The 17,953-nt window shown below is 36.8% G+C and overlaps 1 protein-coding gene and 1 pseudogene across 1 annotated transcript; one reads left to right on the top strand and one right to left on the bottom strand.

The window, feature by feature from the left end:
* The first annotated feature begins 4,787 nt into the window (after positions 1-4,787).
* Positions 4,788-5,756, top strand: LOC148874139 (uncharacterized). Its single transcript, XM_088958366.1, has one exon. It carries the CDS (start codon positions 4,788-4,790, stop codon positions 5,754-5,756), a length of 969 nt encoding a protein of 322 aa, XP_088814492.1.
* Positions 5,757-7,762: 2,006 nt separating this feature from the next.
* LOC148874138 (uncharacterized) lies at positions 7,763-8,829 on the bottom strand (annotated as a pseudogene).
* Positions 8,830-17,953: the final 9,124 nt, after the last annotated feature.

The following is a 17,953-nucleotide window of genomic DNA, read 5'->3' as shown; positions in this document are numbered from 1 at the left end:
AGAATTTACATTTTTTTCATTTTCACTCCCATGCATTTGCACTAGTGCAAATAAAATTGCATTGTAACCAAACACAGCCTAAAGGAATCCATCGCCTAGGTGACTAGGTGAAAAGGGTGCCCCCTTGTTGCCTAACCTCACCTAGGTGACTTGAAAATTTTGGTGTGCATTGATGGTTAAGAGCTCAACTTAAAAGTCCTTCAATTTAGTTTGAGCTTTTTGCAAAATTACTCTTTCATGAAATTATGATAATTGCTCAGTGAAGTGTCTTGGGTATTATGCTGTAAATCCTAATACGTGTCTTTTGTGGTGGTTTTAGAGGAATATGTTTCTTCCTTTTTTTTTTTTTGAAAAAAGTAAGGTACAGATTTGTTAATGGATTAGGAGTATCCAAGTTGTATACAGGACACAAGGAGATACAAGCATCAAACCAAGGCCAAAGCCAGACCACAACCAAGAAGAGCCTCGGTCCAAGCCACCCTTGCTCAGCACCGTGATAGGCATTTTCCCCAAAACAAGCAAACAACTACCCCAAAGAAACAGCTTCCACCTATTCAGAACCGAATCTCCATGGGGTCACTAAATACCAAACCTAACCAAAACTCTATAGCTAACTCTTTTTTTTTTTTGCTTTTTTTACTCTTCAACATTAATCTTGACTCCCATGGTGCATATTGTTTGCTGATGACATTATTTTAATTGATGAAACTAATGAAGGATTAAATGTAAAATTAAGTTTATGGACAAATATCCTAGAAAGAAGGAATCTTAAAATAAGGAATAAAATAGGATATATGATCTGTCACTTTAATAAGAATGAATGCAAATGAGGACACACTTAGGATTGGAGATCAACAGTCAAAAACATGTCCAAAAAATGAGTGGCAAAACTGCATATGCAAAGATGGATGAGTGGAAAATCTAGAAAGAATAGGGTCAGAAATGAAGTCATTGAAAAAAACCGAAGAGTAGCTTAGCTTAAATAGGTACTAAAATGAGAGAAAGTAGATTAAGGTGGTTTGAACATGTGTATAAAATACCACCAATAACACCAGTGAGAAAAAGTGATCTGTTGCAAGTTGAAGGGACTGGAAAGGCTAGGGGTAAGACCAAATAGGACATGGGTTGAAGTAGTTAGAGAGAATTTAAGTTCCCATAATTTAACAATGATATGAAATTGAATGGCAAAACAAGATTCATGTTACAGACACCATATTAGTTGGGATAAGGTTTGGGTGATGATAATGATCATTGATCTTGATTCTATCATGCTTATTTTGGTGTTCTGGATGTTTGCATTATCTGTTTTTGGTATCCAACATCTTCACCTTTTCATTATGAAAATCTGGCCAAGAGCTTATTCTTCTTAAAGATGGTACGTCAAAACATTTTCCCCCTCCTAATGATCTGAGCTGTTGTGTAACTAACTACTTTGTAACGATTTGTGAATAAGCATTGCCTTCACAATGAATATAAATTCAGTCATGTCCAAGGCACTGTTTTGCATGACTGAAGGCCCATCAATTTGGCAATTTGGCTTTCTTCCCTCCAAGTGTGAAACTACAAGTACTTGTTATCTGGGACAGATGGGTTGAACTAAGAGACATACAGAAAAGTAGGGCTGTTCATAAGAATGCCCAACCTGATCAAACCGACCAACCCGGACTGACCCAACCCGAGTCATCCGGGTTTTCATTCGTATTGGTCGGTTTCGGGTTGGGCACATACAAAAACCGATATCTTGGGTTGGTTTCGGCTTTCACATAAGAAAACCGAAACCGACCTGACCCGAACTGAACTAGTCTTTCTTCTACTAGTTTGGTAGTTCCTACTTCCTAGTTTGAGTAGCTTCCTAATTCCTACTAGTCTTCTAGACTTCTACTAGAAATAGAAGGCCCATTAGGCAATTACAATTAGAATTCAATTAATTAGGTGTCTTTTTTTAGTTTTTTACCTAGATTAGGCAATTACAATTAGAATTCAATTAATTAGGTGTCATTTTTTAGTTTTTTACCTAGATTAGGCAATTACAATTAGAATTCCTACTAGAGCTAGAAGGCATATTGGGCAATTACAATTAGAATTCCTAGTTTCCTACTAGTCTTCTAATTCCACTTTTGTCTTCTCTTAAAATCTTCTATTCTCTAACTTAACTTGGTTGGTCTGCCCCTCTCAACTCAAATCCTCAACTAATTCAGAGTTTATTCGGCTTTGTATAGGAGAAAAATCGAAACCGACCCAAACCGACCCAACTCGACTCAAACCGACCAGGTCAGTTTGGCCTATCAGTGGGTCGGTTTCGGTTCCCACCTCTAATAACCCGACTAAATCGGATTGGTTGGAAAATCCCATAAAACCGACCCAACCCGACCCATGAACACCCCTACAGAAAAGTGCTTTGTTGATGTTACTGTGGAGACCCTAGATGTATTCATTAGCTTGGTGCCTTGGTGATGCACAGGATATTAGGTGAGCACATTATGTCTACATGTTATCTTGCTTATCTTATTAATCATCATATGGTTAGTGTTTCCTCATTTTGAATTTTATTTTTCCAAAAGATAAAGGTTGATTATTTAATTAGACTATTAGAAAAAACCTCCAAGGCAAAAAAAAAAAAAAACTAATAGTTCTCTTTTTAAAAATGTGTTCTTTAAAAAAGAAATGAGATTTCTATTCTTACATACATGGTAAAACAATTCCTTTCCTATTGCAAGAAAGGAGAGAAAGAAAAGATGACGGTGCCTTCTCTTAAATGAAAAAGGAAAATGCAAGAACAAGAAAAATAAGGTAAACCTTGTACCCAATCAACCGATATAAACCAATCAGTTGGTATTTGTAAAAAAAAAAAAAAGAAAAAAAAGATGAACCCTGGGTCCAAAATCTAAACGCGAGATGGAATGATGAGAAAGATGGAAAAACCCAGTAGTTAGAATTTAATGACAGCTTATCCACATAATCTTCAAGGTGCCAGGGCAGCGCTAGGCGATAGGGGAGTGCCTTGTTGCATAGTCACCTAAGTGATGGTTTTTTTAAAATAAAAAATATAAATTCTAGGGTAATTCCCTTGGACCTAGGTTTCATAGTAATAAGTAGTAATCTTTAATTAGTAATTACCATAATTCTCATGATATATGCATGAACCTTGTAGTAGAAGATAGAAAATCAACATATTTATTAGAAGAAAAATAAAAAAAAAGGAAAGAAAATATACCAAAAGATAAGGGCTGAGCCCTTATTTTGTCGTAGGAAGAAGAAGATGGTGATGAAGTCCTATTGATTTCAAGTTACTTCTTACCTATCAATTCAGGTTTTAACAGTTGAAGACGCTGAACTGGAAAGCTTATTGTTTTGTCCCTTAGCAACAAGTTTTTAAGGAGGTTGTGGATTCCTTAATGGCTGAAATTGAAATTAAATTTATCACTATTCACTTGAATGTTTTACTATTTATTTATTTTACCAACTAAAAGACAAAGCAATAAGTCTTTTAGTTTAGTAACTTCAGTTGTTATCAAACGGCCCCTATGTCACTGACTTGTGTGTTGATTGAACCTAAATAAGAAAATAATAAAAAAGAATAATAATATGAATAATTTAGTCTAATAATATCCTATTGTATTACTATTACTGACAACATAATATTATAAAAACATTATGTTGTGTCTTGCATATAAATATTTGGGTGTTTGGGCATGCCAAGCAGCCCTCCAAGTGCATTTTATTGCCTAGGTGGTGTCACCTTGACAGCCGTGGTTATCCCTCATTTTCTCTCGTATCTTCATCTTTATTCAATTTTAATAAAATAATTTTGCTATTGTTCATAAAAATAAAAACGTTAGAAGCAATGTTTGGTATACAAGGATTGACAATGTGGTATGCCTAATGCACTGCGTAAAAGAAACACAACTTTGAAATTTAAGTTGACAATATGCCAACTAATAACAAAAAAACATATTTATGTAGCAGTTAGCTAGTCAAATTTGGTGCCTTGTTCCTTAGGTGACCTAGCCTTTCCCTCTTCTGAGTAGGAAGTGACTGGATTAAGTGTTGAACCACATTTGAACCTTTGAGGAGAAGCATGCTCCAAAAAATTTTCCTCGGAATTTGTGTAAGCACAAGTGAAATTTCGTGTGAAAAATGCCAAAGGTTTAGGAGTTATGACAATATCCAGTCTAATACAAAAAAAACAGACCATATCCAGTCTCTACCCTTCTCAAGACCCTTAGATGGTTAGGACCAACAATGGGTAATGGCCTTTAAGAAGTGAACATTTACGGTTACTGCTGTGTGTGTTCTTGCCTTCTTGGTGCTCATGCCTGCCGTCTCATGTGCAAATGAAATGTGCTGTTTGTAAGTTGAACAATAAAGTTTTTCTAGCTGAGTCTTGAATACTGATTTGAGAAACAGAATTAAGTTGATAATAATACTATGATTGAGCATAAGTGATTGTGTAACTGCTTCCAAAGTTAAAGAACAATACATCTATTTTTTTCTACTATAAATTAGGCAGCAATGCTTTTGATGTTGCACAGTAACGGCACCAAAGGCTCATGTCCTTGTGAATGAGTAGCAGAGAGACATACTGAGGCCAAGAAAAAATATGGAGAGACTACAAAAGATATAGAGATACATAATTATCTGTATCTAATTTGATGCTTCAAATGTGCTAACCAGTTGTTTGTTTAATTAATTCTTTGAGGCTTTTATAATATATTTGGCAGATAATTAGTCTAATCCCCTGAATTTATCAACTTGTATTACTCCACTGAATGCAGACACAGCTTGAAATGGCAAAAGGTACCAGGGGCCGGCGCATTGCTTCCCGTCAATACAGGTCAACTCAATATCCATTACCATCATGCCATGGAGAGGTTATGGAGAAGGAAATCAACCAGAAAAAGTCCAATGCCTTGGAGAAGAATGACTGGGAGGATGCAACCTGTTCGGTGTGCTTGGAGTATCCTCACAATGCTGTCCTCCTCCTCTGTTCCTCACATGACAAGGGATGTCGTCCCTACATGTGTGGTACCAGTTATCGCTATTCCAACTGCCTTGACCAGTTCAAGAAAGCCTACACCAAAGTGAAGTCACCCCTTCATGGGCAAACATGGCAAGGCTCAGCGAACAATTCAACTGTTAGCTCAGGCTCTGGTTGGCCCAACAACATGTGTGAAGTAGTGGAACTCACATGCCCCCTCTGCCGGGGCCAGGTGAAGGGGTGGACAGTGGTCGAAGCTGCACGCGATTATCTTAATAACAAGAAGAGAGGCTGTATGCAGGATGACTGCTCATTCGTTGGAACATACAAAGAGCTCAGGAAACATGTCAGGGCAGAACACCCATCAGCACGACCTCGAGAATTGGACCCCATACTTGAACAGAAATGGAGAAGGCTTGAACGTGAGAGAGAGCGTGATGATATGATCAACACTATAAGGTCATCGATGCTAGGAGCAATGGTCCTGGGGGATTATGTGATAGAAGGCAACCACTATGGCTTTGATACAGATGATACGGGTGCTGACGAGGATGATGATAGGAGTTATGGGTTGCACTTTAATGATAGCAACTTATTTAATGTTGTGTTTTTCTTGCGTCGCGAAGCAGGAGATGGTGTCTGCTTCAGCACACGCTTAAGGCAACTCGAGAGGGGCTTCCACCACACACTGGATGAAAATCTTCGTGGTGGAACTGAAATCCCTCTTCTTGCAGTTTCTACTGGTGGAAGTGGCACCACTACCATCTTGCCATCATAATTGCACACCTAATACTGTTTTAAAACTTGACAGATTACAAATTTCCTACATTTAGCATATTCCAAGGTTCACGGTGTTACGCTACATTGTGATATTTTGAACGTTGTCTTACATTTATAAATCAAAGACTGTAAACTAAATATTAAAGCCTTTTACAGAAATAAAAGAAAAATCTAAATAAGAAAGTCTCATTCTTTAATTGCGTGCTATACATAAATATAGGACCCAAGTATCACACCTGGTTATCGCATTTACTTAGAAGCCAAAATGACTAATGACTAGTTATCGTTTTATAAGAGACAGTTTGTCCATATGTTTTAAAAACCATTCCAGAAACTGAATCACTTTGCCCACTGGTTTTTGGGTTGATTGGTCAGTTTATGATTTAACCCAATCAAACAAACATTTGAGAGCAATGTTATGGTTTAATTACAAAGTCGAACAGTGTTTTACCATAAGTTGGATTTTATGAGAATTAGACCCAAAATTATCACTGAATGACGGTTCAAATGATTCAACTGACTGGATTAATGGTGGGTTAAATTGGAAATCACTGGTGATTAGAGTCAAACACTTTGTCCACCCAGACCAACAACTGTTTTAAAACCATGGTTTTCCCATGAGTTGAAAAAATAAAATAAAATAATTCAGACCAAGGATCAAAATTTTAATATGTATCATATCAGGGTCTTCTTTATACATCCTTACAGGGGGTGTTTCAGGTCAGCAAGTGGTTCAGGGGGTAGACCGGCCTTACACATGGAATTATTTGTCTTCCATGTTTCCTTATACGGCAAGGGAGTTCCATGTTTGCTATTTGTCTTCAACCCGCAGCCGATCCTACATCATAGGATGTCAATCCTGAGATGAAACAATTATTGGGGAAATTTGAAGACTTGTTCCAAGAACTGATGCACCTCCCTCTTACAAGAGAAATAGATCATCACATCAATTTGAAAGAAGGAATCGAGCCAATTAATGTGAGACCATACAAGTATGCCTATTTTCAAAAAGCTGAAATTGAAAAACAAGTTCATGACATTAAAATTGGGGCTTATAAGATATAACACTAGTCCTTTTTCGTCTCTTGTTTTATTGATCAAGAAGAAGGATGGTTCATGGCGTTTTTGCACTGACTATAGAGCACTTAATGCTGTAACCATCAAAGATAGATTTCCAATTCCTACAGTTGATGACATGCTTGATGAGTTCCATGGAGCTACTTATTTCACTAAACTGGACTTACGGGCAGGATCACTAGGTACGAGTGCATCCCACAGACATTCATAAAACTATCTTTCGTACTCATAATGATCATTATGAATACTTAATTACGGGCGAGATACCACAAGGTTCTCGCATTCACCCGATCTTTCATGTGTCCCTTCTAAAGAAGAAATTGGGTGAAACAATTGCTGCTAGTACTGAGTTACCTCCACTGGCTGAAGATGGTAATTTGATTATGGAACCGGAGGAAATTTTAGACACCCATTGGGTCAAAAAAGGGTCCACAATTGTCGAAGAAAGATTGATCAAATAGAAAAGACTTCCGGTACATGATGCTACGTGGGAAAACACTCAAGAAATGAAAGACAAGTTCATAAATATGGACCTTGAGGACAAGATTCCAACAAAAGGAGGGGGTATTGATAAGCCAAGAAGATCCCAAAGAGTGCCCGTGAATAACCCAAAGCATTTTGACTAAGAGCTGTCATGCATAAGAGTTGCACTTCATGCAAGTGCATTACACGTTGCATGAACCATGACACATAGCATAGAAGATTATGGGATAGTTGTTGATCATGTCCACAAGCTTGCTTAAGAATAGGTCAAGTAGTTATTATTTAATTTTGAATAATTTTCGGCTACCTAGTTTGTATTTAAATCCCTTATTGTCATGAATAAAGCAAGCTTATTCCAATTAAAATTCTTGTGGTCTATTCTCACCCTAAGTAGAATACTATCTTCACTAAACAATTTTCTTACCCCCTACCCCTAAAAGCTTCTTATGTCACATCTATCAATGTTCTCCTGTTTCTTCGGTTCAACCTTTTCTCTGATCTCGCCAGTTCCAACACTCTTCTTCGGCGGGTGGCAATAGAAGATTCATCATCATTAGCATCTGTGGTGCCACTTCCACCAGTAGGAACTGCAAGACGAGGGATTCCAGTTCCACCACGAAGATTTTCATCCAGTGTGCGGTGGAAGCCCCTCTTGAGTTGCCTCAAGCGTCTGCTGAAGCTAACACCATCTCCTGCTTGACGACGCAAGAAAAGCACAACATTAAATAAGTTGCTATCATTAAAGTGCAACCCATAACTCCCATCATCCTCGTCGTCAGCATCCATATCATCTGTATCAAAGCCATAGTGGTTGCCTTCTATCACATAATCCCCCAGGACCATTGCTCCTGGCATCGATGACCTTATAGTGCTGATCACATCATCACACTCTCTCTCACGTTCAAGTCTTCTCCATTTCTGTTCAAGTATGGGGTCCAATTCTCGAGGACGTGCTGATGGGTGTTCTTCCCTGACATGTTTCCTGAGCTATTTGTATGCTCCAACGAATGAACAGTCATCCTGCATACAGCTTCTCTTCTTGTTATAAGATAATCGGGTGCAGCTTCGACCACTGTCCACCCCTTCACCTGGCCCCGGCAGAGGGGGCATGTGAATTCCACTACTTCACACTTCTCATTGGGCCAACTAGAGCCTGAGCTAACAGTTGAATTGTTCGCTGAGCCTTGCCATGTTTGCCCATGAAGGGGTGACTTCTCTTTGGTGTAGGCTTTCTTGAACTGGTCAAGGCAGTTGGAATAGCGATAACTGGTACCACACATGTAGGGACGACATCCCTTGTCATGTGAGGAACAGAGGAGGAGGACAGCATTGTGAGGATACTCCAAGCACACCGAACAGGTTGCATCCTCCCAGTCATTCTTCTCCAAGGCATTGGACTTTTTCTGGTTGATTTCCTTCTCCATAACCTCTTCATGGCAAGATGTTAATGGATATGGAGTTGACTTGTATTGACGGGAAGCAATGCACCGGCCCCTGGTACCTTTTGCCATTTCAAGTTGTGTCTGCATTCAGTGGAGTAAAACAAGTTGATAAATTCAGGGGATTAGACTAATTATCTGCCAAATATATTATGAAAGCCTCAAAGAATTAATTAAACAAACAACTGGAAAGCACATTTGAAGCAGCAAATTAGATACAGATAATTATGTATCTCTATATCTTCTGTAGTCTCTCCATCAATTTTCTTGGCTTCAGTATGTCTCTCTACTACTCATTCACATGGACACGAGCCTTTGGTGCAGTTACTGTGCAACATCAAAAGCATTGCTGCCTAATTTATAGTAGAAAAAAAAAAGATGTACTGTTCTTTAACTTTGGAAGCAGTTACACAATCACTTATGTTCAATCATAGTATTATTATCAACTTAATTTTGTTTCTCAATTCAGTATTCAAGACTCAGCTAGAAAAACTTTATTGTTCAACTTACAAATAGCACATTTCATTTGCACATGAGACGGCATGCATGAGCACCAAGAAGGCAAGAACACACACAGCAGTAACTATAAGTGCACTTCTTAAAGGCCATTACCCATTGTTGGTCCCAACCATCTAAGGGTCTTGAGAGGGGTAGAGACTGGATATGGTCTTTTTTTTTGTATTAGACTGGATATTGTCACAACTCCTACACCTTTGGCATTTTTCACATGAAATTTCACTTGTGCTTACACAAATTCCGAGGAAAATTTTTTGGAGCATGCTTCTCCTCAAAGGTTCAAACGTGGTTCAACACTTAATCCAGTCACTTCCTACCCAGAAGAGGGAAAGGCTAGGTCACCTAAGGAACAAGGCACCAAATTTGACTAGCTAACTGCTACATAAATATGTTTTTTTCTTACTAGTTGGCATATTGTCAACTTAAATTTCAAAGTTATGTTTCTTTTACGCAGTGCATTAGGCATACCACATTGTCAATCCTTGTATACCAAACATTGCTTCTAACGTTTTTATTTTTTTGAACAATAGCAAAATTATTTTATTAAAATTGAATAAAGATGAAGATACGAGAGAAAATGAGGGATAACCACGGCTGTCAAGGTTGCACCACCTAGGCAATAAAACGCACTTGGATGGCTGCCTGTCATGCCCAAACACCCAAGTATTTATATGCAAGACACAACATAATGTTTTTATAATATTAGACTAAATTATTCATATCGTGGGTTTATAGTGCTAATAGTACTAATATTATTATTCTTATAGTAGTTTTTTTTATTATTTTCTTATTTAGGTTCAATCAACACATAAGTCAGTGACATAGGGACCGTTTAAAAACAACTGAAGTTGCTAAACTGAAAGACTTATTGCTTTGTCTTTTAGTTGGTAAAATAAATAAATAGTAAAACATTCAAGGGTATAGTGATAAATCCAATTTCAATTTCAGCCATTAAGGAATCCACAACCTCCTTAAAAACTTGTTGCTAAAGGACAAAGCAATAAGCTTTCCAGTTCAACGTCTTCAGCTGTTAAAACCTGAATTGATAGGTAAGAAGTAACTTGAAATCAATAGGACTTCATCACCATCTTCTTCTTCCTACGACAAAATAAGGGCTCAGCCCTTATGTTTTTTGTATGTTTTCTTTCCTTTTTTTTTTATTTTTCTTCTAATAAATATGTTGATTTTCTATCTTCTGCTACAAGGTTCATGCATATTTCATGAGAATTATGGTAATTACTAGTTAAAGATTACTACTTATTACTATGAAACCGAGGTCCAAAGGAATTACCCTAGAATTTATATTTTTTATTTTGAAAAAACCATCACTTAGGTGACTAGGCAACAAGCCAATCCCCTATTGCCTAGCGTTGCCCTGGCACCTTGAAGACTATGTGGATAAGTTGTCATTAAATTCTAATTACTGGGTTTTTCCATCTTTCTCATCATTCCATCTCGTGTTTAGGGTTCATCTTTTTTTTTTTTTTTTTTTTTTTTTTTTTTACAAATACCAACTGATTGGTTTATATCAGTTGATTGGGTACAAGGTTTACCTTATTTTTCTCTCTCCTTTCTTGTAATAGGAAAGGAATTGTTTTACCATGCAGATAAGAATAGAAATCTCATTTCTTTTTTAAAGAATAAACTTTTAAAAAGAGAACTTTTAGTTTTTTTTTTTTTTTTGACTTGGAGGTTTTTTCTAATAGTCTAATTAAATAATCAACCTTTATCTTTTGGAAAAATAAAATTCAAAATGAGGAAACTCTAACCATATGATGATTAATAAGATAAGCAAGAGAACATGTAGACATAATGTGCTCATCTAATATCCTGTGCATCTCCAAGGCACCAAGCCAATGAATGCATCTAGGGTCTCCCCAGTAACATCAACAAAGCACTTTTCTGTATGTCTCTTAGTTCAACCCATCTGTCCCAGATAACAAGTACCTGTAGTTTCACACTTGGAGGGAAAAAAGCCAAATTGCCAAATTGATGGACCTTCAAACATGCAAAACAGTGCCTTGGACATGACTGAATTTATATTCATTGTGAAGGCAATGCTTGTTCACAAATCGTTACAAAGTAGTTAGTTACACAACAACTCAGATCATTAGGAGGGGGAAAATGTTTTGAGGTACCGTCTTTAAGAAGAAGAAACTCTTGGCCAGATTTTCATAATGAAAAGGTGAAGATGTTGGATACCAAAAACAGATAATGCAAACATCCAGAACACAACCAAAATAAGCATGATGGAATCAAGATCAATGATCATCATCACCCAGACCTTATCCCAACTAATATGGTGTCAGTAGCATGAATCTTGTTTTGCCATTCAGTTCCATTCAATGTCATATCATTGTTAAATTATGAGAACTTAAATTCTCTCTAACTACTTCAACCCATGTCCTATTTGGTCTTACCCATAGCCTTTCTAGTCCCTTCAACTTGCAACATATCACTTTTTCTCACAGGTGCTGTTGGTGGTATTCTATGCACATGTTCAAACCATCTTAATCTACTTTCTCTCATTTTAGTACCTATTTATGCTAAGTTACTCCTCGGTTCTTTTCAATGACTTCATTTCTGACCCTATTCTTTCTAGATTTTCCACTCATCCATCTCTGCATATGCAGTTTTGCCACTCATTTTTTGGACATGTTTCTTGACTGTTGATCTCCAATCCTAACTGTGTCATCATTTGCATTCATTCTTATAAAGTGATAGATCATATATCCTGTTTTATTCCTTTTTTTTTTTAATTCCTTCTTTCTAGCATATTTGTCCATAAACTTAATTTTATATTTAATCCTTCATTAGTTTCATCAATTAAAACAATGTCATCAGCAAACAATATGCACCAGGGGAGTCAAGATTAATGCTGAAGAGTAAAAAAGGGAAAAAAAAAAAGAGTTAGCTATAGAGTTTTGGTTAGGGTTTGGTATTTAGTGACCCCATGGAGATTCGGTTCTGAATAGGTGGAAACTGTTTCTTTGGGGTAGTTGTTTGCTTGTTTTGGGGAAAATGCCTATCATGGTGCTGAGCAAGGGTGGCTTGGACCGAGGCTCTTCTTGGTTGTGGTCTGGTTTTGGCCTTGGTTTGATGCTTGTATCTCCTTGTGTCCTGTATACAATTTGGATACTCCTAATCCATTAACAAATCTGTACCTTACTTTTTTCAAAAAAAGAAAAAAACATATTCCTCTAAAACCACCACAAAAGACACATATTAGGATTTACAGCATAATACTCAAGACACTTCACTGACTGAGCAATTATCATAATTTCATGAAAGAGTAATTTTGCAAAAAGCTCAATCAAAAATGAAGGACTTTTAAGTTGAGCTCTTAACCATCAATCGCACCAAAATTTTCAAGGCACCTAGGTGAGGTTAGGCAACAAGGGGGGCACCCTTTTCACCTAGTCACCTAGGCGATGGATTTCTTTAAGCTGTGTTTGGTTGCAATGCAATTTTATTTGCACTAGTATGCATGAGAGTGCTAATGAAAAAAATGCAAATTCTCAATTAATTTTGTTTTGGGTTTTACTTTATTCTGCTTCATGTCTTATTTACTTCATTTATACTACAATCAAACAAGATAAGCTAAAATTTGAAACAAAAATAGGCCAGCATTTTCACTCAAATCATTTGTACTGCCATAGATTTGCATCAGTGCAAATTTATTTGCATTGCAAACCATAGCCTTAGGTTCAAAATCATATATATTAGGGTAATCGCCTAGGCGATGGATTTCCCTAACAATTATCCATAATTTTCATAAGAAAAGCATAAACCTCATGTTAAAGTATACAAAATCAACAATTTGTGAGAAGAAAAAGAAACAAGAAAAAATTCAGAAAATATAGGGGTGAGATGAGCCCCTATTTTTGTTATAGGAAAAGAAGAAAAGCAAAAGCAGAAGAAGAAGAAAATGTGTTGGTTAGATCATTAGACAAAATTTTAGGTTCTCCCCTACTTCTTGGTTCAGGTTTTGAAGATTTTGAGGGTTCAATACATCACTTAGCAAAGTATGTCTTGATTAAAACCCTAAAAAACAAGAAAATGATAAAAAGAAACTAGTAATATAAACACAGAAAATGAACATTTTAGTTTAAAAATGTTTATTTTATATTTATAATCCCAAAAAATTAAGAATGTAAAAGCATTTCATAACACCATGTACAAATCTGCTTGGCAATTAAGCAAGGTGACCCACCATGGGTGCCTTGTTGCCTTGACAACTATGATCCACACATGTCATGGTGGATGAGGACCCAACGGCCCATAATTGCATAAAGCCCACATAAGGGATTATATAGGCCAATTTAACCTAATTGAATGTGCAACTGAATGCAACCATTTTCTGATAAAAAAAAAATTGAATGCATTCTTTTGGATGGTGGAAAGAGTCTATCACAAATTTAAAACTGCACACCATCTCAGATGGAAGATATAAGCAAACTATGACAATTTTTTTGATACTCGAACGCTTTATGTATAAACACAGTGCATTACTTGAGACAACAAGTTCCCCATTTTAGCTTAAGTTTCTGAAACATTACTCCAATAAATATCTAAATAATGATCGAAGTACTTGAACTGTGACAAATTTACAGATCACAATTTCTCTCGGCATACGAGGGATGGGGGGGACCATCCGGTGGGTCTAATGCATCCAAATATGCATATAAAACTGTCTTAAGAACACCTGATATGCCCATCTTGTACATCATAACTACATCCAGATCCAATTTTTTATTCAAATACCGTTTATATGTTTCCTTGAAAGACAAAAAGGGAAAAAGAAATAACTGTAAAATACTACTGGAGTTAAAATATTAGGACAAAGTAACCACCACCGACCCCCACCCCCTCCTTCCCAGAAAAACATAAGCAGACAAAGAATCCAGAATCTGGAAATACTTGTACCAAAATAGATCTAGTGTAGAACTTCAACCATTGAATTATCATTACCTTTATTTCATAATCAACAACCAAGACAAGATCCAAACATCCACTTAATGCTCAACATAAACAAGTTATGGACCTAAACCTGTTCAACCACAAAGATAATCTAAAACAAATCAAATCCATTAGGTTACAACTTACAATTTCCAGATGTTTCTCACTTCATCTAGAATATCTCTTAGGGACCCCAATCTCTGGGGCACCCTGCATGTAGGGCCATGAGCTCAAGCAATAAGATCATGGAATGAATTTAACTACTGGTTTAACGTTGGCCAGTTGCATGTGTACTCCGCCTGTTTAAAATTAGAAACAACAGATTTTCTGCAGAAGACAGAGTTGATGGACTTTATCTTTCAGTTCCATGAAATGGTTTTCCAATTGGAAGTACATGCAGACTTAATCTTCTAGCCTAAGCAAGCTGACTTGAGGGGAGAGATTAATTTGCAAGTTACAGACATGACAAATTAAGGGAAAATAAAATGCATGTATAACCTAACTAATTTTCTTAATTGGTGGGAAGCAACCACATCATAGGAAGCAATCAATCCGTTACCAAATAGAAAACAATCATTCCAAAAAAGACCACTGTCACTAGCTTCAGACTTTGTACCATTTTTCCTCTTTTATCAACTAACAGTTTTTATTTTTATTTTTTTTTGAAGGATCTATCAACTAACAGTTTGAGTTTCATTTGGGGCTCAAGGAAATTGAATTTATTTCCCAACTAAAATACTCTTGGCAAACTAGATATTTGGTACCACATATATAAAGTATTTCAAAAAGTAGAACTAGAAACATGTGTTTATATGCTTACTCCACAAAGATGAAGTATCACATTTTGGATTGCCTAATACCATCCGGGGCATACCTTGCCTTGAACTAGCAAAAAGTAATTACAAGAAACCAAGAATCAAAGTATTGGCATCATGTATCATATCTGTAATCTTGGATATAAATACGGATACACTCTGGAAATGTATGAATACAGTGAAAAGATATAGATGTGCTTGGATACATTAGGCAAAATTGCTATAAATCCCACAAATACATTAATAACACTAAATTTAAGGTTGAAATAACCACAAATAAGGTATAAATACATAAGAAATGCATATTTATGATACAAATGAAGAAATACATTACAACAAATATAGTGGGATATGTATAATACTAAAATATTATTGATAAATACATTAAATTCTCAAATATTTTATAAACAATACTTTTTTGTTTTTTGAAAATTATAAATATTTTATTATTTAGTGTAAATTAAAATATTAATTAATCATTTATAAGAATATATAATCTTAACTTAAAAATATATCAAATCTATTAAGATTTCTAAGATACATATCATGTTTAGCTAATTGACAAACTTTACCCTTACTGTATATGTATATCTTAAAGTACCCCTACTATTTATGACAATTGACTAATTACTCCCTTATCCTTAGGGTTCCATTACCATCCATCACAATCTGCTCACATGTCACACCACATGACTGTTATAATTTGACAGTAATACCCTTTCCGTAACTGGTTTTAATTTATCGTTCAAATCCACTCATAGGCCTTGGAAGGATCCAAATCTGCCAACACCAACTCCCTCTTATCCTTGTTGTGATCCACTGCCTTCATCCCAGATATCAACTCGAAGAAAACTACTTTGAAATTGTAAACGTCGGTCTTCTCTGAACAAGCTTCATGTTTAATCCATTCATGAGACCGGAACCTCAGCATTTCACTTCATAGACAAGCAAGTAATGGATAGCGGACCAATCCAATTGTTTATTTGTTCTGTTCTTTTCAGAAAATACAAAAACAACACCGAGAGATGGTGTTGCTCCAAACCTAGAATTGCTTGCAAGGTGGTTTCAGCGGTCATCAAGTAATAAGTAGCAGATTTCAGCAGCACTCAGATAGCAGTGTCATTTGGTGCTGCCCCCAGAAAGAAGCAAAAACTAAAGAATTGGGGTTATGAGTTTGCCCGCAGGATAGTAGCGCCATCTGCTGCTGCTGTTGTTGCATCGGATTCAAGAGTTGCCCAATAGACATTCCAGAGTGGTTCAAGCACAAATTGCACAAACATCAGCCGTGCCTTACTCAAGCTACAGATTCCCTTCTTTCCCACAATCATCTTGGTCTTGGGATATAATTGAGGACCCTGCAAAGCCTTATATAATGCAGCTGCCTTACTCAAACCACAAATCAAACTCAACCCAATAAATACCAACGAGTAAACACCAGAAAGCTGTTAATTCAATTTAGCCAAACAAGAAACGATGACTGGATTTTCCTCTCTAAGAGAAATTTGAGGGTTTTGTTTGGTACTCAAATCTCTCAACCAAAAAGAAGGGGAAAAGCGATTTCTTTATGGTTGAACCTCACAAAACCAACAAGTTATTTGTAGAATGTTTAAGGATGTAAAATAGTGATAGAACATGCAACCTTTCTTTTACTAGATGTTTGGGGTGACCGATTTCTTCGGTTGGCGAGAGTCTTCAATCTGATGAATGGCATGAAGTTGCAAATAAGGTCTGAAGAGTCAAATACAGAGGTGGCAACTATTGGAGGTTGCTATTTTTTTGGTGAAAATGCGGTGGTTCTGCGATGGTGGTGGCAACCGTTTCACATTTTCCCAGTCCACCTCATTCTCATAGCTCATGTTGGTGGCCACAAGACCTCCTCTGGATTCAGAAGAAGCAGAGGAAGAAAAAACCTTTTGACCACAAGACCCCAATTTTCTACACGAAGCCCTCTCAGGTGCAGCCCCGAATTCTGCGCAGGATATTAACCTCCATCCTACTGGTATTCGCTCTCAGTTCTTACCAGGCATGTTCTAGCGGTCATGAAGTCTGGGCCGATTGAAAGAAAGACAAGGGCTCAAGAAGTTAGCAAAGGAGTGACCCTTTTTTTGTCAAAGTCAAGAAATGGGCTATTAGACAAGAGAGGGGTGGGCCGGCAAAATGGGCTGGTTGCTTTAGAGGAGAGGACAGTCACGTGGGGGTTTTAAAAGGGGCGACGATAGATGGAAAGTTAGATCCATCATCGTCCCCACCGAGAGCTCCTACCCATTCTAAGAACCAGGGACGAAAAGGAAGCTCAAACAGCTTGCAGTGGCAGCTGTCCAGGGCCAATTATTTGTCTCCATAGCATCCGAACCCCAAAAGCTCAAACATTAATTATGTGCATATTTGTATTAGATTTGATGCACTCAAAATCTATTGCTTGCCCTGATGTGTATAATAGGCTATGCAGCCAATCACAGGTGGACATATCAATGTTCTCCACTCGAGACCCAAATGTAAACAGAACATTGGCATGCATATCATGTATAGTTCTCCTAGGATAAAGATAGCTTGTTTAGACTATATGAATTGTTTTATCCCACCCAAATGTCTCTCATTGTATAATTCTTGGATAATTTTTAGTCGCCTTAAGCAATTAGGTACACATAGTTAGAAAAGTAACTTGTTTAAACTTGATGGACTATTTTATCCCACCCAAAGGGTTTCTCATTGTACATGTCTTAGATAATTTATAATTGCCATGAGCAATTAGGTACACATAATCGAGTCCCTTTAAATAAAAATCCATCATGCATCACAAAAATTTGTTCTTGTATACCAACTTGTACAACATCCATCATACAAGCAAAATAAGGGTTAGTAAATAATAATTTACAAAAAGTATCAAATCCAAGTACTTATGCTCA

The sequence above is a fragment of the Nelumbo lutea genome, chromosome 1 (genome assembly GCF_056320005.1).
Source record: "Nelumbo lutea isolate HS-2025 chromosome 1, American lotus-T2T, whole genome shotgun sequence".
Taxonomy (NCBI): domain Eukaryota; kingdom Viridiplantae; phylum Streptophyta; class Magnoliopsida; order Proteales; family Nelumbonaceae; genus Nelumbo; species Nelumbo lutea.
The sequence above is the reverse complement of the archived record's forward strand: the minus strand, read 5'-3'. Positions and strand labels throughout refer to the sequence as shown.